The 26,056-nt window shown below is 41.7% G+C and overlaps 1 protein-coding gene across 1 annotated transcript in view; it reads left to right on the forward strand.

Moving 5' to 3' along the window:
* Positions 1-26,056, forward strand: part of LOC121835149 (actinia tenebrosa protease inhibitors-like) — a 60,643-nt gene that overhangs the window by 20,519 nt on the left and 14,068 nt on the right. Inside the window, exon 3 of the mRNA XM_042289109.1 lies at positions 24,915-25,151. Within this exon, the coding sequence (XP_042145043.1) occupies positions 24,915-25,151 (237 nt within the window). The remainder of the gene's footprint in view (positions 1-24,914; positions 25,152-26,056) is intronic.

A 26,056-nucleotide genomic window follows, 5' to 3' on the forward strand; every position in this document is an offset into this window, starting at 1 on the left:
TTGTACTTTCCTTTTATGAATGTTGTTAAATTAATGATAGAACTTAACAATTTGGGGCAATAATGTACCACATTCTGATATTTTTAATAAGTAAAATAAATTAGTTCATATGCTGGAAGACACCAGATCGCAAAAGAAAAAAAAATGGGTTGACAGACTTTTGTTAGCCACGCAATTACAAATGCGAAAATTAGTCATATATGAATATTCTGCAAGTGTTAATATAAAATTAAAATCCACACGCGCTAACACGACCGCATTCCCATACAAACACCATGGTATTGCAAGTTATTTGCATTAAGTTGAAATTATATGGCTCCGAAATATATAAGAACCGAATCGCGGCTCCCGAATTATTGGTAACACAATATTCAGAGGTGCGATGTGTCTCCAATATACTTATGCAAATAAAATACAAAGTAAAACAAATAGGAAATAAACTTGACAATAATACAAAGATACAAATATGCGACAGTACTGGAAGAGGGACTTAAACACGGGCAAAAAATGAAGAAATGTAACTTCATAGATAATTAAAATTCCCAACCTCGGCTGAACGCTGAAGCTCAATCTTTTACTTTCAATATTTTGGCATGGTTACGCTATTGTTTTCTGCTCGCATAGCACACGGCGCTACACGAAGCCGTTGAGGTAGGCTGCAAAGAGGATTGTCTCTCAGCCCGCAGTGTAAGCAACAAAGCAACAAGCAATGCGACACTATTTATGTTGCGCGTGTGTGTGAGTGGGTGTCTTTATGCGAGTGTTTCACCGAGAGCTAGGCCGCTTGTGCGAACGCTGAGGCTTACAGAAAGGTTCCGTCGGCGCCGCAAAGTTTTTCAAAAGTAATTGTAACTGTGCGTAAATTTTGTAATTACTGACGCTAGAAAGTAATTAAATTACAGTTACAGTTCCTTTTAGCCGGAAGTAGTTAATTACAATTATATATTACCAGAAAAATTAATTAAATAACAGTAATTTAATCACGGTAATTGAATTACTACCCAAGTATGATTATATATGCCACGCAACAAAGCAGATCAAATATAATCTATTTAGTTTCCCCAAATTAATAGATAAAGTAGAACCCTCAAGATAATTACTTTTAATATTCCTGGCTATAGTATCCCCGAACTGTAGCGACAGCTTCTGTGAGACTGTAAAGGTGCACCAGAGCAGGATAATCTCGTTTCTTCCAAGACTACACATCCCAACTACTATACCATGTTGCCTCATTCCTATCTACTCAAGGGGATGAAAGAAGTATTACCGAATAAGTCAGGAGTACACTTTATCCGTTTAAAGCGATAAACGCGCTTGAAAATTTGTCGGACATTAAAAAACAGTTTGAAATCTTTTGATCAGAAAAGGTTGTAAGGCCCTCGTGGAAGCATCTTTCAGAGTTCGAGAATGTGCCATTCATGAGGGACTTATGTAGTGAAGTACACAATTTTTATCATTGGAAGCTATGAATTAGTTTTGCCTGAGGAGCTTTATGATGACTAAAAATTAACTCGGGGTTTGTATTAAAAGTTGATGAGCGTCATCCAATACTACTAAACAAGTAAATTTAAGAAGGTCTCGGAGCACATAGCAAGGTGGTGTTGCTCAAGAAGTGTCCACATGTGCAACAGCCGAGGGAAATGTGGGTTATCAGAAACAGCGAATTCCGTTAGGTGCATTGAATTTTCCGCGTAAATAGCCTAAACAAATTGGAGTTGCTGGTCACTTTCGGCAACATGAAAACGTTCTCACTATAATTCAGTTGCACTCCCACAATTGTGGCGATAATGTCTACCTCACAGCAATGCATATTTGGTTGTCAATAGCTAAACAGAGGTCTCCATGTTTTGCTAGTTCACATTGCACGAAACAGTTTCTGCATTCTTTGACGTGTGGCAAACTATAAAGCGAGATCAGATTCATCGTTTGATGTTTTTTTTATTATATAAAACATTATAATTAAACATTGACATTGACAAATAATTCTTTTGATCAGAGTATTAAAAATTCGATAATACGAGGAACTAATACGTTATTTAATCATGGTACGAATTCGGACTGTAACGCATAAGTCTAAAGGCTATTTTTCTCCAGCGCATGTTCGCTTATATTCGACGTGCTAGCTAAGTTAACATTTTGATTTCTCTTGGTTTTACCTTTTATGCGTATTTATTTTAATTTGTGAAAGTTAATACATGGCCATTGACGGCCAAATAAATGTAAAGCAATTAATCATATCTCTCGAATTTTATGTACGGCATCTGCGAAATGGCGCTTACCTCTTCTTGCTTATTAAAATCACATCTGCACATGCCTGAACTCAAACGTCTTGCACTTATAAACTTCAACAGAAGATATGTTATGTGATCTGCAGCTGGCATCTTTCCGGTTTCACATTCTTGTGGCAGAAGACCATCCCACAAGTGCAGCTGCGTGAGCATTCGGGTGGAGTTTGTCACATCACTAATCGAGCAGGATTTCAAGACGAACGGTGAGGCAATATTCGACTCTTCATTGATTTTACACGAACCCTAACCGAACGCTGACAAACGATTAGCATCCAATCTCTGTCTCGCTGTAGTCTTCGGTGACGTAAAGAAAGTCCAGTAGTACGGCCTCGTCAAGGCCCATTTGTGAAGCAGCTTTTGACTGCGTTAAGGCTGAACTCCATGGAGCGGATATGCGGCGAAGAACCGACCAAGTTCGCGCGGCGGCACGTTCGTTTTGCGCACAGCGCAACAGCCACTTCTCTGACGCCACGTCCAGAAGGAACGCCGCCCAAATTAAATTCGTTTTTTTTTGTTGTTTTCGCTCCAAGGAGTTTATCCTTCAAGTTGACTGTTCTCCAAATCTTACTCGATCAGATACGACTTACTCCAGAAAGTAACATCGTGCAGTTACAGAAGTAGGGGAACAAGGCCCCCGAGTAGATTTCGAGCGTCCAGGCACGAAAGCTTTGCTTTGAAGCAGATTTGTGCTCGTTACTTGAAAAATGTAATGGATTACAATGACAAATTACCGAGCCTCAATTGCAATGAATTACCGTTACAAATTACTTTCGCTGAAATGTAACGAATCATTTTACTCGTTACGTTACAAAGCGCTTTCACGTTACTTGTTCCATACACTTATCCAGAAAACTCTACAGATAATTGCAATACCTCTCAAAAGTGTTCTGCAACAGTACTTTTCATTTCTCATGCGCCCGTATTATGGTAGTCCTTGTAATAATAAACTATTGTATTTACGTGAAAGAGTGTAGGTGCACTCCGTTCACCTGCAAGCTGACAATGCACCAAAAGCTGCAACCACACCCGCCATCCCTCTATCTTACGACCCCCGAAAATGATCCCTGTAATTGTGCGGACAAACCTAGCGGTGCGCATGCTCAGTAACAGCGTCTACCTCCGCTACGAGATTCGGAGCTAAAGAAGCGACCTACGAAAGCTCCCTTTGGACTCGGGTGTTTCGCCCGTTATTCACAGAAATGAAAAACTTGGTTCTAACGTTACAATGTACGGCCAATACAGATATGCAGGGGTCCCAGCTTACCTGGACGTGTTTCCGTAGATCAGAGTTAGATTAGAGTTTGTTGTTCTTGTTGTTGACAATATGTATTATATTTTTTTTTGGCAAGCAAAGTACGCACTGCAACTCTAGGTTTCTGTTCTCCTTAATGTCCCAAAGTTTGAACATCTCATTAAGAGATGGTCATTGAGACGAAGGTCGCTCCATGAGCGAAAACTCGACCGCTCAGAGAAAAAGTGGCGATTACGGGTTAACGATCGTTGGTCGGTTCTCACTTTCATACCAATATGAACGAATATTGGCAATACTCTTGGAGGCCGGGGGAGGGGAGGGCATAGAGAGCGAGAGGAACGGTGGCCATCGGTCTCAAAAAACAATAGAGGATCACGTCACTTTTACGTGTTCTCTCTTTCTCTCTGTCAGCACTCCCTAGGTGGTCTAACCTCTTCTCCCTACTGTAAAGTGAGGAGTGGACTGGACCACTGTGCCCAGACAAGTAAATCAAAAGAAGTATCGTCAGTAACCTCGAAGACGATTCTCTTAGCCTCGCGCCGGGCGCTTTTCAGCCGATCCTTAAGAGCGTGCAAGAATACAGTAGCGCACATCAAAGACAAAGATAAATGGACCTCCTCACGCGCGGCTACATCGTATGTTACGTGAGTTGTGAACCTGCGAATCGAGGGGGTAGGGATTCGCGTTTGATGTCTGTGCAGGTGGCGGGAGACGTCGAGGAAATTGAAAAGGGTGAAATGGTGTAAAAGACAAGAATAAATTAACAGGAAAAGCTTTCTTCTACCCGGGAGAAGAAGAAAAATACCATGGAAAGCGACGGGGAGCTTACTCGGCGTTGTCTTACTTGATCTTTGTCTTTCGTATATTTGTACATGCCTTGCCCGTTTTTCTAGAGGTTCTGGTGAGCGGCCATACAAAAGATCGTGTTTTCTTTTCGGCTATTCTCCCCTTGCTGATGTTTGCTATTTTGTTGAATTTGCTCTCTTTATGCTGCTGAACGCTCTGCTCGTATTGCTCCAGTTACTGTATTATGCTCATATTTTTAAGTAACGAGTAATTAAAGTAATCCGTTACCAATATTTTGTAACGAAATTACATCACAAATTACTTACGAAAAAAGTAACATGGTAATTACAAAATTACTTGAAAAAGTAATGAATTATAACTAATCGGCTACTTGAAACGGATTACTTCCCAAGTCTGCTCTGAAGTGAGATGGAGTAAATTGGGAAGAAGGCACAAGTGATGCTATGCAGCACCGGCGCTTCCCCATTTTGTACTCTCAGTGCCGATCTTTCACCAAATTACCGAAGTACTGAAAGGAAGGCGAGAATGTGAAGTACACACGCCGAAGAAAACATTACCAAGTAGGACACACACCAGGTATGCAACACAGTCGTCTGGTAAAAGTCGAATTTTTAATAAATTTTCTATGAAAATAATACAACTCGTTTCTCAGGACATCAGTGACTAGATAGTGGTCTAACAAATTATTTCTAAGTGATTCGCTTCTTCCCAGATCCCATTTATTATTTGACAAATACTCGTGCTTGGAGTTCCCGAATGATTTGGTGAGCATTTCGTCTGCTTTTTACAATGATATACTCCGTTTCGCTTCAAGTCCAACATCGGCGGAACCTAGAATTCAAGGAAGCCAATCACTAAGCGCCAAAAGTGCATCGTCACGGCGCTCAACGCCTTTGTGCATCTGCTATCCCGGGCTGAACCAATCACTCACAGCGAAAGTGCGTGATTGGCTTAGCCCGTGATAGGAAATCGTGAAAAACAACGAACTTTTGGCGGCTCCTGATTGGCTATGTCGTATCTTAGCATCGACTGCGGTGGAGCTTAAAACGAAACTAGGAATATAGTTTGAACGACTAAAAAAAAGCCCCTGAGAGATTAAGACGTGCAGGATGGGGGTTATTGTGGTCACGCTTGTTGCTTCGTTATTTGTCTTCCGAATTTTCATGTTACGAGTACCGCGATTTTATTGGTGTTGTGCAGTGATAATGAGATTCTCAAGACTCACCGCGTCCCGTGTTTCATGCCGTACTTACTCGAGTAATAGCCGCACTGGTATTTACTCGAGTAATAGCCTCAAAGATTACGAAGAAAACCTCAGGGTTCGCTTTTCTGCGGAGCTAGCAGATTGCAAATGACCGGGATCTATAACATGATTTCAGCTCTTTACAGGGCAGAGATAACGTCTTCGTGCAAAGATACAATCTGTGAAAATTGAATTTGTATGGAGAATCGCGCTCTCGATCTCGTTATTCGCTATGTTATTCATGCGCAAATGCAATGATTGGCTGTGTATGTGTTCTGTGGGAAAGTAGACGCAAGGGCCTTGTTCATAAATAGTGCGGCTATTACTTGAGTAAATAAGGTAAGCTACGAATGACTATACTCTCCACAAAATCAAGAAGGGTGTCGTCTTACACCCTTTTGTTAAAAAATATGCACCCAAGAAACTTAAGTTCGACGTACCGATCTTTTTCTAGGGGTGGTTATCATTCGAGCTCGTTCTCGTTTCGTTCTTCTCACTCGGCCCTTCTGAAAACAACTATTCGCAAAAAAGTTTTCGCTTTGACCAGTCGCATTTTACTCTTTTCCGTTTCGTCCTTCGCATTTCAAACCTTTTTATTTGAGCCTGTTTTCGTTTCGCCCTTCTCATTTCGCCCCTATGGTTCCCTATAGACATAACGCTGTTTGATGTCACTTTTTCGTTACACCAAAACGTTACAGTAGAACCTTTAAAATCTCAATGAAAATAGTCTCATAAAACCTATTCTTTCTTAGTACTTGCCTAAGGAAATTGACAAAAAACAAAGGTGTTAAAGATGGAGCTTACCCCCCACACGAGAGATATGCTGACTCACTAGGCTGTAGACGCTTGCGCAGCGTTTCACATGTCGTGAAAAAGAACTTCTGCGCACGCGCAGAACGCCTTCCACAGCCCAGTACACAAAGATAGCAGAGCGCAGAGGGCGACGTTTGGAAAGGTCTATAGTACTGACAGGTAGAGAATACAGAAGTACGGCCACCAGCACTCGATCGTTGCCTTCCGCGAATAAAAAGTATTCATTGGTTTTAGGACATGGAATGTTTTAGGTACACAAACCAGTCATTAATATGCAGAAAATAGAATTAAAGCGTGATATAACAGCTCACTTGGTGACTTCAAGTTTCAAGAAATTTTGTAAGAAGACTTTTCCTGTCTTCAGATGTACGCTGAGAGAATGCTTTCTCAACAGTAAAACTTTCGGCTGAAACGTACTGCAACGTCAGAGAGCCATTCAGTAGTCTTGGCCAGTGCATTCTTTTGAACATTGCCATCACATACAAAAATAAAAATATTGCATGAATTTGTTTTTTATCGCTTGTATCATGCACGCATTCAACACGTTTCCACATATTTACAATGCCAAAAAAAAAAAAAAACGTGAAAATGGTCACATTTGTGTTCCGTATTCGGTTAATATTCGTTTTTAACACGTTAAAAAAACATATTTGGGGTTTAAATATAGAAAAATTGTGGGTTTTACCCAAAAACAAAGGGCCGGACATATATCTGACGGTAGGTTGAGGTTTGAAGCTCAACAACAAAGACGCAAAGGGTTAACGACGGTAGAAGCATGCCCAACTATACTTCGTTTCACGATAACTTAATAAACTGTGGAGGGTAGGGCCTCCACAGTTTGCCTGCGTGCCAAATGAGAATAGGCCCAGTTGCGAAAAAAACTAATTCGAATCTTATGAGAAGGTTCAAACGAGAAGGACCAAATAAGAATGGGACGAAATGCAAATGGAGGTTTTGAGACACTCCCTTTTTGAGGTGCTTGATAACAATGTGGTAAAACTTTAGGAAACAGCTAAAGGACGCATAAAAGACTACACAAGAAAACTCTTTGGTATTGCAGTAGGGCCTAGAAAATCCTGATTCTTTTTTTGTACTTAGTGCCACGTACATTAGCTATTTGAATAAGCTGTACCATTCAGCCATCAAGCCGCCATCAAGCCCCCACTCAGCATCAAGTTGGTACCTCCGGTCAGTACGCTGTATTTCGAACTGAAGTTTTGGGTTCTTATATGGGACGGGAGGGGGGAGGGGCGGAACAGGGTGTAAGGCTACTCTTACAAAAATGACATAAGTGGACTTCTAAAAGTATATATGTGGATATATCAGGATATCGGCAGATATATCCAGATTTGGCATACATAATATATAAGGTCATATCTGGCCCGGCAATATCTGTACAAATTCTGGTATGCCCATATCAGGAGCCACCAAATAAGGACATCCGTTTCAGTCATATGAGGCCTATATAAGACTGTCCTATAGGTATAAGAAAATTAATAAATAGAATGCTGTATTCTGTAGTGCTCATTTGAGAGACACCGATAACAAAGAAACACGTTCGCAACTTTTATTATGTCATAATATTGTTTGTCACCCCCCCCCCCCCCCCCCCCCGCATCTTACTCAGCTACGGTTTTTTTTTTTCTGAGAGAGTATAGTAAACGTGTCGGTCAACATCCTGCCGTGGAACGCAGCTCCGCTTTGTGCTTCCTGATAGCATCAACCATCTATATAAAAAAGATAAAATTACTGACTGGCCGTTCCTCTTTCTATTTAGAAATACAATTTAAAGGAAGCATTTCTTTTTTACAATGAGAAAGCATCACGGAACCATGGTTGGCTTCCTGAGGCAATCACACTTACCTTTGTTTTTTTATATCCAAACATGTGTTCACTTATGAACGTACTTAGAAATATGTAATTTTAAAGTTCGCACGTCTGGCGCAAAATTGCATGCGTTCGTAGCTGGCTCTTGTTTCTCGAGAGGTTCATAGCATTACTATATTCGTCTTTTACTTTTCAGTTCCGTCTATAAAAGGTCAAAAATACGGTAAAGAAATATAAAACGCAACAGATTCTCAGTGAAATAACAGTGTGAATCTTGAAGAACTTCAGAATGCAGAGGAACATTTTGTGGATCTCCGTCGTCGCAGCGATTGGTTAGTATTTATTTAAGAGTGCAGCGCAAGTTTTTACTATATGCATGCAATCTTTTATTTTACATGCCCTCCTTTATTTTGGTGGTAGATGCGGGAAAACTAGGACTGCCAGATTTTGCTTTTAAAGAGCCCTTTAATTTCTAATTATACTTTATTTTAGCTTACGGTGTAGCACAGTGGATATTACAGGCTATTCCAGCCAATCCAGCACTTTGGACATGTTCACACGCCCCACACGTCGGTGTGCTCATCCCGAAGGTCACGCTACACTCGGTCGGTGTTGGAATAGCTTCAATGGGTCATAATGCCCTCTGCGGCTCATTTCACGGTGAAAAAAAATATTGACTGATATTAAAAGTACACTATTGATTTATTTCTACGGGGCTTTCCTTTTTTTAGATTTCGATTAAATGTTTTCTCGACAAACAGATACAATGATTATTTTGACAATACACGAACGTCTTTGCCTGCATAGTCAGCGAAGTTGATAATCTTTCATTTAGTTTTATCCCTACCATATATGTCTGTACTCGGTTGACATTTTTTAGATTTATGCCTTTTAACAAGGGCTTCAATCAAAACTTTACGTTATCGATTTGAGCGGCGTGCGAGACTTATAAAAAATAAAAAAAAAAGCTTTGAAATAAGTAAACACTTTTTACTGGAGACAATATATACAGGCACAGCATTCTAGCAAACCTGTCCTTGTAAAACTACCGCCATTCGAACTTACATGCTCTAGATGTTCTTATCGATTTAGTTTGCATATCTCTCTCATCTTGCAGATATACCGTGGCACTGTCAGTTTCTAATGTGATAAATTTCTATTATACGTATCTGTATTCACGAGCTACGACTGGTCAAGTCACTTGCAGAAAACTCTGATTAGCTAGAACAATACTAAAAATTAATCATTCTGCGCCATAAAAATGGAAACGGTCATCCAAGAAAGCCTTCAAACTCAAATGCAGCTCATGTACGACATTTCATGTGTGTGTTCGTCTTCCTTCAGTCTCCCCTAAAGTTCCAAGTCACGTGAAATATCAAAATCTAAAATCACATTTAACAGTTTTTTTGACAGAAGTAATTTTGCTTTTATAATTTTTACAAAAGCAAACATGAGCTGCTCAAAAATCATGCCTCTCACATGCTCCTTAGCCTTCATTTCCTTTTTGGCCATCAGTATGTGTTTTTGCTTTTCTCTTCGCGTATGTGGCTTCGGACGAGCATCGGTGAAACGTGTTTGCTATTTAAAAATGTATTCATCTCTTCGGGAAAAAAAGGAAACGAAATACGCTAGAAAAAGACAAGAAATAATAGTTGGTCGCGTTTTGAGAAGTGGTGTTATACCCCGTTTCACTTTGCGATAGACCTGAGTGGACGTTAGGAGCCATAGGGACCAATCCTGTGCAGTGTGAGTTGCACGTGATCTTCGAAGGAGCGCCGTGACGGGCGGGACGCGTAGTGACGTAATTAGTTCACGGGGCTGAACTGGTTGGGACGGGTCATAACGTCCGCAGCGGTCCATCTTAATGTGAACTGAAATATAGTTGCCGCTACGTTATTGGAGCCACGCCGAGGATGCGCTGACGTCCAGGCCTGTTGGCGCGAGAGCTGTGCTACGCTTCATCTACACTGCCCGGCACTGTTAGTCAGAACGGGACATCAGTTTTTTCACATTTTACTTAAAAAGGGTATTGGTGGGGCTAAAATTTTGCTTTTTTCTATTATTTCAAATGAACGTTTCCCACAACAATAGTTTTAAAATAATAACACTTAAAAAGAAACAGTAAAGATTGGCGATCGCGTGTTGACGCTAATACTTTCGCGCTTTGGTGTTCTCTACAAAACTATAATCAAATTTTATTTGAATTAAAGAAAACAAAGCTTGGACGTATGAAAGTGCCACTGTGTTTGAAATGTTATGGACTCTTTGGGGTTAATGCCTTTATAGAATGGATTCTTGCCCTTTGGGTCGTTTACCTCTGCTATAGTCAGTGTGCTTTTATCCCGTGCTTCGGTACTTCATTTATGTGTTTATAATTTCATTAACATAAAAAATACTAAGAATGCCGATTTACCGCAAACGAATTAGTTGATACAATTTAATAATTTCTTTGTGCTGTCTCTTCGCCCACTATGTGTATTTATTTGCATTCAGTTGAAGTTCTAAATTTGAGCAGGATAATATGATGCGACAGAAAACTCGAGGGAGATGAAAAGATTACTTCTATAATTAGAAGGCTATAATTAGCAGGCTCATGGTGCCTATATGGCTAGAAACTGAGAGAGAGGAGAACATGAGACGGTGTGGGGACGTAAGAGCACCTATCTCTAGCTGGAATGATTAGCGGGTAAACGCAAGGCTAATTGCATTTACTTGGAATAGAGAACATGGTGGTAAGGGTAACAAAAATAATGGGAAGGACATAAACCACAAGGACGGACAAGACTCAGCCACTTCAGCCATGACCACCCCCTGTTTCCTCCAGCAGTTTATTCAGCCCTTCCCCCCTCCTTCGCCCTTTTCCTCCATGCTGTACGGTTTTCATTGCCCCTTCCCTGATAACGCGTCCCTCGCCCTACTTCTTCGAAAAACACAAACGAAAAAAAAAAAAAAACAACCGGTCGGAGTTTTTATTGGTGGAAATGAACCTGTCTGTGCTTGAGTTTTATGTGTTTCCCGTTATTCACATTACCTTACCAGCACAAACTCCATTCTATGTATATATACATTTCCATAAGCCTCGTTTTGTCCTGTTTCCCGATAAACCCGCCGGAGCCGCCGGTTTTTTTTTTTTTTTTTTTTTGCTCCTGAGGATTATTTTTAAACTTCTCTCTTCATGTCCAAGCTCACCCTTCTTTAACTACGACTGAGGATCTTCAGCTATTGCCTGCGCAAGAAGTTGGTTCACGGTTTACTCCTCGAAGTCCTTCGATTCCAGTCCTGCAAATGGAAAGTTAACCAAAATAAGGTGCAGATTGAACGGGATGAAATCTCACACGAGACTCGTTTGTTGCAAGCGTTGCTTTCCCCCTTGATGACAAGGCTTCTTGAAGAGGAGTTCTTCGCCCGAGGCACCTACATCTTCCTGGTCAAGTCGGAAAGTAACTACTAGCATTTCTCCTGGGTCACTTTTCTCCGTCGGAAAATCAAGTGCCTCGACCCCAGCCCCAAAGGAACCCTTCCATTAATCTCTCATACGTCAAGCTTTCCACAGCAACTGAAGCCCTTCTTTCATAAGGTTCAAAGTTTTCGCCGCCCCTCCCAGTTTCAAAAGGGGACCACTTGGTTACTCTTCATCGGGTCGAAGCGAAGGTTCTAGAGGTTAGTCACCGAGGTTTTATCCGGCCGGTTCAAGATTAGTTCCTTTTTATGGGAGAAGCTCGACCAGAAGGAATCTTGTGCGCCCTGTTGTTCAAGAGATTTGCGAACGGATTTGACAGTCCCCGAAGCGGACAAGTCAGGAGAGTTCGTCGTCCTCGAACACAGCTACTAGAAGAAAAAGTCTCACCTGCCATAAACAAGAACTTCTTCCCGGTCAAAGGCGTCCTTCAGGATCACTTCGCATGGAGGCAAAACGTCTTTCTGATGCCCTAAACCCCTCTTCCTTAAAGAAGTGCCATTCGCTCTCCTTCTCTACAGTATGTTTCTATATTCTTTTCTGCAAAAAAAAACATATAAACCTGGTACCCCACTTCGAAGCATTATATCTTTGCGCGGTTGCTGGCAAAAGCACATGGTCCTATTCCTACAAAAATGTTTCGCAATATCATCCCCTCATCTAGAACGACCTCATCTAGAACGACCCAAGGCACTGAGTATGATCTAAGAACCGACATATCTCCAAGTGAACTTGGTGAAATGCCAAACCTCTGTTCTGATTAAATAAGCTTCAACGCCGAGAATGCATCCTCTTCACGCTGACCTGTATCAATCATATACCGAGGGCTACTTGCGCTAAAATGTACAGTTCTGATTGGCGTTCCTCTCGTTCTTCCCAAAATCTCAATACATTCGTGGTTCTTCGAAGGCGTGGCTCCCTTTTCGGCATTTTCAGCTATGTCGTGTGGGCCTAGCTCACTCTTCAAAAGGGGGTGCGCGCCAGCGTCAGATTAATTTTTTTTAGGTACAGTTCAAGGACATCTTCTGGTTCCTCAAGGGACCAGAAGATGCTGAAACACTTCGCACTTTCTTCTTTAGCCGAAAACTGCTAAGAAAATGTGTTTGGTTTTCCTCGGGAACGAAATATTAAATAACGTTTGGATTACGCTTTCTCTCCGCCTAAAAATATCGTTATTTTTCGTTTGTCAGTTTTGTTTTTGTTCTGTTCCGACACCATGCTACTGCGGCGCCATGCTGGACCTACCTGAATCAGATTGCTAGCCCTGAGGAACCAAGACAACATCGATGCAAAAAAAAGAAGTGCAAAAGAAATAAATACCGTTTCAAGCGTGTGGCGTAGCCAGGGAAGGAGCCTATGGCCCTTTCCCTGGCTACACCACTGACTCGAGCAAGCAATATATAGCACGACAAAAAAAAAAATATATATATACATATATTAATATATATACGGTTTAAAATAAAGTGTCGCTAATTTTACATTTTCCTAGGTGGTACTTGCGAAAACTACGACAGCGTGATTTACTCGCAGCTCTGCTCACATCGCTAACTAAACACAGAAACACAAAAATAAATATATTGTGCAAACCTCGCACTCGGATTCCTTGAACACGAGTGAAGGAAATGGGGTTATGCGAATAGTCCGTCGCTGAGTACTGACAAAAGATGACCTAGATAGTGAAACAACTATGAAAGGTTGCTCAGAAATGGCTCCTCAAGAGAGATAATGAAATCCATCGAGGAAGGCAATTTTCAGGCTTTCATCGGAGTGCAAACCCAATCCTCTTATTTCCCTATTGAAATACATGGAACCAAAATCTTGTTGGAGATATTTTCAGAAACAAAATACCTTCCGCAACGCCTTGTAAAAAAATTCCTCTGTTTGTTTCAGAAGGTTAAAAAAGTGGGTAGTTCGAAGGAATTCAAGCTCCCGTAAAAACTCCCGCGCCCCAAAACCGGGAAATATGCGACCGCGCTGCAAATTGGTTTCTGATTATCTTTTTAATAAAACCACCCCGAAGTCAATCTGTGCTGTCGTTGCTGAGCAGTCGGACCAAAAAGTTACCTTTGGAAATGCATAAAGCTTGGGTAGCTGCAATATCCTCTTAAACGTCTGCTGCCAGTTGGGACATCGTCTTGTCCGTCCTTGTGTTTTATGTTCTTCCCATTATTTACATTAGTTATATCCGAGTCCTAACTTTAAAACATAAAATACGCTGTATTTTAGGAAGGACCGTATACACCAACTCTACAAACTATCTGGTGTGCCCCCTAGCAGCATTACTCATGTGCATTGGGGTCTAGCCAGAAAGCGCGGCATCCATATAAAAAACTCATGACGACACATTGTTGCAGGTGTCCGTTTGGATTCTCATGCTATTTTTGTTTGCGATTTAGTTGATTATTTGTCTTCCCTGTAACGCCCGACTGCTTTAGTGGCCTTCGTGAAATGGAGAAATCTTGGTAAACCGGAAAACTTTGCGTAAATGGTGAAACAGAGCAATCGCGATTAAGTATAAATGTTAAGGACTTGGCATGACATTACGCTGAGTGTTGGCTTTCCCAAGCCGCTTTCCACTCTCGCATTTTCTGCAGGATCGGTTCTCTTTCTGTGTCTGTTAGACCGGTTAGTTCCGTGCTCGTTTTGGTCACTGCTAGCCAAACGTCGTTGACGCTGCTTTTGAGAGCCCCGCAACATCGTCACTTTCAGCTTCTGTCCTGACGTAGACCACGTCTAAAAATAAATTAGCGCTAAAATTTAGCTTTCCAACCCTCCCAGTAGAATAGGCTGCACCGCATAATGTAGACAGGTAATGTATATTCTGGTGACAGAATTTCCACAACCGCTTTGCATTAGAGGGCACAAGGGGGGACCTTTTTGGAACGCGCAGCTTTGGGTGAACTTGCGGATGCCTGAGCTGCCGTTCAGCTGCCATTTCCTCTTGGGTTTCTAGTGGGTACATTTGGGATTATGAATAAATAAATTGCTTAGCAAGCAGCGGCGGCCGATGCGAGATCAATGCAAGCAACGCATTACATGACTTGCATGCATTCATGTCGCGTCAGCCACCATTAAGCGCGTTAAGTCCGTGCTCCGGAGCGTAAGAGTTTGGCGCTCCGTTCGCTAAACGGACAGGAGCGCCACCGGAGACTGACATTCAAGTGCGCTCTTCATACACCGAGTATTTCTCGAAGAGCAAGTAACTTCTACGCGCTGACTGAAACGTTGTGGAGATGAGGAGCGCAGTGGACCGCTGCCCCTTTTTAGTTGAATAATGCTTAATCTACCAAGAAAAAAAATATTTCAAAGCCAAGACAGCAATTAGGATTGCGGAAAAGGTTTGTTCGTGCATCTCGCATGAAAAAGAACTTATCTATCGAACAGTAGCATGCCGATAGCACGGAGACAGAGTAGTTGGCGAGGTGAAAGGACATTCGGACCACTGCCTTTTTTAGAATGCTTAGCCCTGCAAATAAAGGTAGATCGATAATAATAATAATAATAATAATAATAATAATAATCAATCAATCAATCAATCAATCAATGTTTTTATTCGTGCCCGGGAACAACCTTGCGGTCTTGGTACAGGTGCACTGTGTTAACATGTAAGGCAGAACAGGGTATAAAGCAATAGTACGGACAACACAAACAACGGACAAGCCCTAGAAAAATACACTTAAAAATTATAAAAAGTAAACACAAAGTCACAACATACGATAAGCTTAAGGGTACTACCGCCAACACCAATTGCTAGAAAGAAAGAAAAAAAAAATGCATTCAAAGTGGGGAATTTCGGCGTGAACGCCGCAAGTTAGTGCATACAGTTCTAATTTAAGTGATGGCCTTTAACGTTTTTACAAACTGCAGCGTGTTATTGTTAAATATGTCGAGTGTTTCAGAAAAAGAAGAATTATAAGTATGCCCAAGTCTGGACACAGGATCGTGGAGGTTGAGTAGACGCCTGTTGCAGAAGGACGCATTTTGCCTTGTTGTTTTTAGAGGAATTTTTAAGAGTACTCTTGACGTCAATACCGTGCAATCAGTGACGGCGTGGACAAGTTTGTATAAAAATAAGATATCGGCAAGTTCTCTCCTACGAAGCAGGGTAGGTAGTGCCACGCTACGCTGAACAGGGACAGGGACATCAGTAGTGGTGGGTACAATGCGCGCTGAGCAACGATGTCTATAGATGGAAAGAAACTTGTTCTGAACCCGTTCTATTTTCAAGGAATTTGTGGCACAAATTCCATTCCATACAACAGAAGCGTATTCAAGCTGTGGTCGACACAATGCACTGTAGAGTATAAGAAATGTGCAGGGGTTAATAAACTCTTTAGTGATGCGGCACGCACTACCGAGCGTGCGTAGAGCTGCGTTCACGATGTGATCCACATGACTGGAGAAGATTAAGGTGCTGTCAAACACTACGCCAAGATCTTTGATTCTGTTCATACGTTCCAAAAGGTCTGTCTGAATAACATATGGGAATACAATGCTATGTGTCTTACGAGTGTACGACACGACTTTCGTTTTAGAGCTATTTATCTTTAGGTCATTCCCCCGGCACCATTCTTCAAAAGCATCAACATCTCTCTGTAGCAAAACACAGTCTCGGTCTTCTCGTACCTCCATAAACATCTTAATATCATCTGCGTACTGAAGAAATGAAGAGTGACGAATCACAGTCGAAACATCATTAACAAAAACTGAAAACAGAAGAGGTCCGAGAACGGAGCCCTGAGGCACACCCGTTGTCGCCTCATAAGTAGCAGAAAAATTATTATTCGAGCTAACAAAGCACTTCCGGTCACGCAAATAACTTTCGAGCAATGAAAGCAATGAGTTGTGAATATCTAGCTTTGACAGTTTAGCCAGTAACATTTCATGATTAACAATGTCAAACGCTTTACTCAAGTCAAAGTAAATCACATCAAGCTGGCCTCTGTTAGCGACGGCGTGAGCAGCGGTTGACATAAAACAGGCGAGATTAGTTGTGGTCGAGCGACCCGCCATAAATCCATGTTGGTTAGGGATAAGATAACGCTTGAGATTGAATGACAATATTTTGTGTAGTGCCACTTCGAGGAGCTTCGAAAATGTGCAAAGAAGAGATATAGGTCTGTAGTTCGACACATTTGTTTTTGGACCGGACTTATGCACAGGTACAACAAGTGCCGTTTTCCACATGGCGGGAAAGACCTCATTCTTTAGGCAGTTGTTAAAAATCTGTACTAGAACAGGAATAAATATGGCACTGTATGCCTTCAAGAGGACTGACGGAATACCATCATGGCCAGAAGACAATGATGGTTTCATTTTTTTTACACACTCATGCAGTAGCTCCTCGTCAAAGAGTGCAATACAGGATGCATTCCCAGAGACAGCTGGCGCGGCAGTAGTTGAAGGGATTGGATGATGCTTAAAAACAGACTGGAAGTGGCGTGCAAAAATTTCACAAACATCTGTCGTCGAGTTTCCCTGTGAGTCCAGCAGGGTGATCTCTCCTCTACCTTTTTTCTGGGACCGAGAGCGAACATACTTCCAGAATTCTTTGGGATTTTTAGTTAGCTGCAACTCGACGGAATCAGTGTACGCCTGACGATCACGTTTAAAAACTTCCTTGCAGAGAGACCTAAAGTGCCCAAATTCTGATTTTAATTCGGGGGTATCGTTCTTTTTAAACTTTCGATGAGCGCGCAATTTCTTATTCTTATTCTTATAATAATAATAATAATAATAATAATAATAATAATAATAATAATAATAATAATAATAATAATAATAACAACAATAATAATAATAATAATCATAATCATAATAATAATAACAATAATAATAATAACAATATCTCTATTCAGACATTGCGTCTAGGCTGAGGAAGCAAAAGGCGATCTAACGCCGCCTGACGAGGCTGCCCCAGCCCTACACATCACTGAGCAGAAAAAAAAATAATCATAAGAAAGAAAATGTATGAAATAACTGATCAACGACGGACATATCAAAAGCAATCACGTATTGACCATACAAAACACTTATAACTGCCTATACAGAAATGATTACTTTTATACAATACTAAATACATACTAAAGTTAAAATGACAGAATGGCAGGCACAAATTATCACTAAGGAGAGTACGATAAAAAGTAATTTTTTGCACTCTTTTTAAAGCTAAAAAACGACAAAGCACTTATAATAATTTCTTCAATCTCCCGGTATCTGTTTAAAAATTCAGGTACATGATATTCCAAGCTTTGTATTCCATAATTTGTTCTCTTCTTTGGTTTGTCATATTTATCTTCTCTAAAATTGTATTTTTTTTTTACGAGGATACTGCTGATGAAATGTGGCTTGGTCATTTTTTATATTTTTATATATTTCTATTGCCAATTTAACATTAAAAAGGTGTTCAACACGCAATAAGGATTACTTTGAAAAATAAGGGGCAGTATGCTCTTTAAAAGGTAAGTTTTCGATGCAGCGAACTGCTTTCTTTTGAAGAATTACGAGTTTATTCAGGTTTCTTTTTGTAGTGGACCCCAAACTAACACGCAATAATGAAGATGTGAGTGAACAAGACTGCAATATAGTTGACGCTTGAGCCAGCTAGGGAGGAGACGCTTAATTCTATTCAGAATACCAACTGATCTAGATATTTTACCACAAACATGGTTTATGTGACATGACCAGTTTAGCGTTTCCTCGAACCACACACCGTACAAGATCGGACGCGCATGTCTGTGAGCGGGCAACATGCGATGCCGGCGCGCGTAAAATATTAATAAAAAATCACACCAACCCATTGATCACGTGGCTGCACCCCATAATATATCATACGCGAGATTCATGAACAGCTTCTTTTTCGCGACATAGCCTCAAATCGCCTATTTCGTTGTGTCCAAAGATGCCGAGCCTCTTTGGCTTTGGCCTGCACATTTAGCGATGCGGCGGCGCATTCCCCGATTGCATAACCTTCGAGCGGAGCGAAGCAAAGCTATGGCCGCGCGGTCTGTTTTTGAAGCCGAAGTTAATGGCCGCCGCGACCGTCCGATGCGCACTACAACGGTCGCGGGGCTACGGGATACGGTGTTAATAAAACATCACGTGTAGGCGAAAAGTCTGTCGACGTTTCGTTGGCGATGAAAGCTGACAATCAAACGTGTTGATGCAGGATATGGGATACGATGAACCCTACCGTAAGTAAGACTTTCCGTGTGGCGTATGATTGATTGCAGACGCACCCAGAGTGTCCGGTGAATTGTGGGCTCAGGGTGTAAAAAGAAATCGCGTGACATTAGTTGTGTCAGCACCTCGCGAGCCCGTGACTCATCACATTCTGGTATATATGTCGTGTGCGACCCATATATTAAATGTTATTGAACGTTTCTGAAGGCGCCGTCAGAATACCGTAAGCAACAATTAATCAAGCACTTTTGATATAAACATTGTGTGCATAGAAAGTCGTGATGGCCGGGCCATCAGACGCGTTTGATATATGGACCCAAAATGAACCATAAAACTTCTGACGGACCATCAGTACACCTCTCATGGCCAATCAAGAATGTCCGTCCGGCCATCAGATAAGTCTGATGAACCATCAGACAAATTCGATGAACCGTCAGGCGCCGTCAGAAGTTCTGATGGACCATTACGTTAGCTCTGATGGCCCATCAAGAATGTCTTGACAGACGTACCACTAGGCACCGTCATGAACTTCTGATGAACCATCAAAACGCATCTGATGGCCCATCAGACTTTCTTGATGGTCCATCAGGAAGCCTGATGGACCATCAAGAGCGTCTGATGAACCATCATACCACTTTTGGTGGCCCATCAATAATTTCCGACGGGCCTTTAGGCGCCGTCATGAACTTCTGACGGACGATCAAAACGTATCTGATGGCCCATCACACTTTCTTGATGGTCCATCAGGAAGTCTGATGGACCATCAAAAAAGTCTGATGGACCATCAAGAAAGTCTGTTGGACCATCAAGAAAGTCTGATGGTCCATCAGGAAAGTCTGGTGGTCTTATCGATCGGGCTGAACCCGCGCCTTGACTGATCGACAGCCTCGGGCATCGATAACCTCGGGGCAAAAATTGAAAGCCTTGGGGTAGATGGTGGACAGACACTGCACAAGACCTCCCCGATGCTTAAGTGCAATTCAAAACACAATAGTACGCCAATGGGCCATGTGAAGCAGAGCCTCTTGAGCAGCAGGGTTAGCAGAGTGGAACAGCGAGAATAGTAGTCTGCCAGCGCCTCCACTCAGAGAGATGCGCATGCTTTCTCATGTAACGTAAAATATCGGATGAAAAAGTAGCGAGTGAATCCAGTCCGGCCGCGCCCGGACTACCTCAGAGAGCTCATGACAATAGGTTTTTTGACACCAACAAAACTGACCCGAATACAGAGAAGAACTTTACAGGGAAGACCACGTGTATTTCGTACGTCTGCCGTTGCTGAATGGATTGTAACCGCCGTTAGCAAGAAAAAAAAAAAAAAGAAACAGCAATATTTGCATTGCTATTTGAGGTTCAAGATGACATTGAATTTTTGAAAGGGTATATTTTCTGCCCAGGGAAATTGTTGAAAAGCGCGGATGTCGTGTGCGCGAACAGCGTCGCACACACGAGCTCGGCTTCTGCGTACAAAATATTCGAAGTATATATCCAAAACAAGACGTTGCCTAACGCAAGTGCAAAGGCACGTGCACTACTTCCCTTTTGACTTAGATTTTTGCTTTAGAGCCCTTATGCCGCACACGCTACAACGCGTGCTGATTGGGGCTTGAGTAATCAAACAAAATGACCGGGGGTCGTAGTTGTAACTTATCCAAGTCTTCATATACAACATAGCGTAAAGGCAGTTTGGTACTTTAAACCCGTGTTACAGATAAGAAAAAAAAAAATAAAAAGGGCGCTGGATGGCGAACAAAACTCGTTTTTTGTGTAATGCTCGTCAAATTATGAGGCGCAGGAGAAAACCAGCTTTCTGCATTAAGTTCGTATTTCGAACTCTTTTTGTTCGCGTCCGTCCATTGAAAAACATGGGGAAAGTGCCTCAGCACGCACCTCGTGTCGCCGCGCCAAAGTGTTCTTTCGCAGGTATAGCCAATCGAGCAGCATCAAAAATGCGTCGTCATGGCGCTCGTCGTCCTTGTACGTTTGCTATCATCACCGGCTAAATCAATCAAGCACACACAAAAAAAGTTCATAATCACGCTGCGGTCACTGTGCGTTATTGGTTCAGTCGGTAATAACAAACACACAGAGACTACGAGAGCTATGGCAATACACGTTTCGCGCTGCCTGATTGATTCAATCGGGTCGGACTAAATGTGAACGAAGTATAGACGCTTTACAGCAGCTGTGCATGGGCGCCGCCATAACTGACCTTCAGTTTTTGTTCCCTCTTATTCCGTTCGCTTCACTTCATCATTACCACAGCAGGACAGGTTATTGCCATTTTAGATGCTACTGTGTTCTTGTGCCCGGCATAGGCCCTTGTGAAGACCCGTCAACGCCCGGTTCAGTGGCTCGACATCTCGGTAAGACAAGAGAAGGGCGGCTATGGCGGCTCAATCTGGCACGTGTGTAAAGCGTCTATAGAGCTCTCTAATAATTGCGCTCTGGGCGCTGCCATCTTTGCCTACTGGACTCGTTCTACGCACGCAGTACCTGTCTTCCACGATATATGAGACGCCGCGCATGCGTCCAGAGCCGAGTGATTCACTTTATTTCTTATTATCAAGTACATGCTTTTTGAAGTCACCTTGCGCACTATGGGTATTCATTGCGTTTAGTTGAAATTCTAAATTTCGGCAGGGTAATTGAAGCAGGCAGGGCGCATGTTGTCTCGAAGAGCATTACTCTGCCTTGTAAGTAATCTTTGGGTAGTAGTACTATATATTTTGTACGCATGTAGCAAATGGCTTTATTAGAATTTATAGTGTGCTCTTAACATGTAAGCTTACAAAAATAGGCATCCTTCGAATGCAGATTCACCTACCGGACTCGTTTTGTGAAGACATCACTTCCAAAGCAACAAAGTGCGATTCTTAAGTGCTAGCAGCTTAAATTCACTCTTGGGATCGCGTCAGCTTTAATGGCCACTATTTGCCAATCACGTGGGGCAGGTCACGCTCCATTATCATCAATATATTTGCAATTCTGAATAATGAATTATATTACAACAGAATGCAAACACAACATGTTTAAATGCAGACTTCCTGAAGACTACAAACTGGAGAAGCAATAAAGACACAAAAGATTGACGTTTTTTTTATATTTCCGCTGTCGTAATGTTAACGATATATAACATGAACAGATACAAAACTTGAAAGTATAAAACAGAGAGGACGAGGACGAGAACAGGACATCTTTCATTTAGCAACAACATAGAATGGCACAACGATAAAAAACCGCCCCCAAGGGTCTCAGCGTTCTCAAAGAGGGAAAGGAGATACTAGTTATGAAGGAAAGGGAATACACTAAAAGAAAAGTTTGAAAAGCGCATCAGTAATCAAGTTATTTTTCGATTAGTTAGAATTAACCTTGGTCATTGTCAGTGATAATGCAGAATTATTCTTGTTTGCAGTCCAAAAAGGGAATTGTACTATAAATATAAGAGTCTAAAAATCTGGAGCGTCACGACGAGGTGTCAATATTCTAGTTATCTCTGGTGTTAAGAATTCGACCTCTGTCTTTGTCAATGATAATGACGGTGCAGAAATGTTGTTGTTAACAGTCCCCATGGCAAATGACTCGATGATTTCTCTCCCAAATCTGTTGTTGTGCCCTCCCAGTATCTCAGTATTAGAAAAATGAGGAGTACAGTCATCGCATGTGCGGCTGTGAACGACAATGGGGTGATACGACTCGGTTGAAGCCTTTGATGCTTCCAAGTTATGTTCTCTGAGTCGGTGGTTGACGCATCTCCCAGTCTGTCCAATGTACTGACTGCCACAACTTAGTGGAATCGAATACACCTTCCTTTCTTCGCATTCTACGAACTTTTTGGCATGTTTTACATTGCACCCTCGGGGACTGTCGCTGCCATTAACCTTTTTGCACATCTGTTTGAGGCGCATACGACAAGAAAAAACCACACTCGTGTCGAACTTGGACGCAATAGACCTTAGACGGTGCGCGGAATTGTGCATGTAGGGAATCACAGCGAAACGACCTTTCTTTTTTAAAACAACTTGCGGAAGTTGTGGTTTGATAATGAACCTCTCAAGGGTGGAGCGAAGTAGGTCAGCAGGAAAGCCTGCTTTTTCTAACCTCTGCTGCTGCAACTTGAGGCTACTTTCGGAGAAATGCGTGCATGACTTGGAGAATGAGGACTTGAAAAGTGACCTTACTATTCCATGCTTAACGGACTTGGAGTGAGCACTGGTGAAAGGGAGGACTGGCTTCTCCGACCTCTGCTGGAAGGCCCAACAAACACCTGAGGAATGAGGATGCAATCGTAAATCCAGAAATTGTAATCCTTCCACTGAAGGATTTTCCCGGGTAAAAGTAAGCCCTGCCGCACAGTCTTTGAAAACTTCAAAGATGCTGTCAGCGGACGCGCATCTTTGAAGTTTTCAAAGACTGTGCGGCAGGGCTTACTTTTACCCGGGAAAATCCTTCAGTGGAAGGATTACAATTTCTGGATTTACGATTGCATCCTCATTCCTCAGGTGTTTGTTGGGCCTTCCAGCAGAGGTCGGAGAAGCCAGTCCTCCCTTTCACCAGTGCTCACTCCAAGTCCGTTAAGCATGGAATAGTAAGGTCACTTTTCAAGTCCTCATTCTCCAAGTCATGCACGCATTTCTCCGAAAGTAGCCTCAAGTTGCAGCAGCAGAGGTTAGAAAAAGCAGGCTTTCCTGCTGACCTACTTCGCTCCACCCTTGAGAGGTTCATTATCAAACCACAACTTCCGCAAGTTGTTTTAAAAAAGAAAGGTCGTTTCGCTGTGATTCCCTACATGCACAATTCCGCGCACCGTCTAAGGTCTATTGCGTCCAAGTTCGACACGAGTGTGGTTTTTTCTTGTCGTATGCGCCTCAAACAGATGTGCAAAAAGGTTAATGGCAGCGACAGTCCCCGAGGGTGCAATGTAAAACATGCAAAAAAGTTCGTAGAATGCGAAGAAAGGAAGGTGTATTCGATTCCACTAAGTTGTGGCAGTCAGTACATTGGACAGACTGGGAGATGCGTCAACCACCGACTCAGAGAACATAACTTGGAAGCATCAAAGGCTTCAACCGAGTCGTATCACCCCATTGTCGTTCACAGCCGCACATGCGATGACTGTACTCCTCATTTTTCTAATACTAAGATACTGGGAGGGCACAACAACAGATTTGGGAGAGAAATCATCGAGTCATTTGCCATGGGGACTGTTAACAACAACATTTCTGCACCGTCATTATCATTGACAAAGACAGAGGTCGAATTCTTAGCACCAGAGATAACTAGAATATTGACACCTCGTCGTGACGCTACAGATTTTTAGACTCTTATATTTATAGTACAATTCCCTTTTTGGACTGCAAACAAGAATAATTCTGCATTTCACTGACAATGACCAAGGTTAATTCTAACTAATCGAAAAATAACTTGATTACTGATGCGCTTTTCAAACTTTTCTTTTAGTGTATTCCCTTTCCTTCATAACTAGTATCTCCTTTCCCTCTTTGAGAACGCTGAGACCCTTGGGGGCGGTTTTTTATCGTTGTGCCATTCTATGTTGTTGCTAAATGAAAGATGTCCTGTTCTCGTCCTCGTCCTCTCTGTTTTATACTTTCAAGTTTTGTATCTATTAACCAACACGCTCGTTTTCAATTGTAACATAAACAGCTCATGCTGTGCGTCAGCTGCTGATGAGCACAAAAAAAAGAAAGAAACAAATAAATCAATCATTCCAATTAAATTTTGTTTCGTTGCACCTGAAATGTTCGTGACGGGCATTTATTAGAGGGGCAAAGGTGTCACACAAAATAAAACCCACAAAACATAGTACTAAGAATTATTGTACCCATGACAACTCTCCAAACTAAGAAAATGTCTGAAACAAATGTTCATGACTAAGAAAAAATGGATCAATAAACTTAAATAAAAAAACTGCTTGACCCACGCTGGTGACGATGCTCAAGCATAGTGCGTTTAAGCGTTCACTTCAGAATTAAAAAAAAAGTAAGTTTGATTCTCTTTTTATCAATATCAACATCTTGTTTCTAGGAGTATGCTACTGTGACGAGGGAACTTATCAAGACAGTGGAGAGGATGCCTCGTCGATGGCAGTAGAAAGCAGATGCTATGGCCCACCAGATACTTCCAGAGGCTGGGCGCTTACACAAGGATGGTTTTACGACCAGAGCAGAGACCAGTGTCGTGTTTTCCACTTTCCTGATCCATATTTTGATCATAAGAAAAACAAGTTTCAAACTGTAACAGAATGCCGGAGAATATGCAGGGGTAAGTGATGCCATTCGTATTGCATGACTTTAGCTCAACGAACACTGAGAAATGTTTTTTTTTTCCACGATCAGTTCTCTGAGTAAATATTACTCCATCTATTTTTGTGTCGGTAGTTGTTGAAGAAACCGTATTTTCGCTTAAGCTGAATCGACCGTCACCTAACGTGCACAGTTACGACTTAGTTTTCGCTCTCCTTTGCCTACTGACTACGGAGGGAATGCACAGCGGCGGTGTGGCCTTTATTGGTAATGACTGGGAGCGTCTTTAAAAACGTCCTACAATTTGTTTTACTCGTCAAAAAACTTCGTTTATCAAACTGTAATATATTATAAGTAAGAATATTATGATCTAGCTCAAAATATTCCAGATTTTGGATATTAGTTTATCGCAAAAAGTTAAAGTTGCAGTTAGGAACAGAAGGTAACTGTGAACAAAGAATAAATATAAACCAAACACATTGCTGAGTTTTAAAATATATTTAGTTTTTATTTCTACTTTATGTACCACGCAAAAAGCTGTGTATTGAGAATGATATAGGCAGATAAGACTTATAAAACGTATCTTATGAATAAAGGGCTGGAACAAGGATAACTAGTAGCAGAAAAATTCTGTCGGGTGTAAAACCGTGGAAGCAGCCCACTTCGCGCGACAAGACTCATGTTGGATTACTCAATGTTACCAGAAGAGGAGGCTTAATATTAAAAAAAAAAAGTTTGGTAGTTTTTTTTTCTAGAATTAGTTGACTGGCAAACAAGTAGCTCCACTCTCTAATTTGGTTGTTCGAGGTTTTTTTAACTGCTGCTGTACAGGGTTGTACGTTCAGCAAGCTTATTTTCATTAAAGATGCTATTCACATGCTTAAGCTTGAAAATATGTATTTCAAATTTGTTGCTTATGAGATA

The sequence above is a fragment of the Ixodes scapularis genome, unplaced genomic scaffold (assembly GCF_016920785.2).
Source record: "Ixodes scapularis isolate PalLabHiFi unplaced genomic scaffold, ASM1692078v2 PGA_scaffold11__112_contigs__length_91849675, whole genome shotgun sequence".
Taxonomy (NCBI): domain Eukaryota; kingdom Metazoa; phylum Arthropoda; class Arachnida; order Ixodida; family Ixodidae; genus Ixodes; species Ixodes scapularis.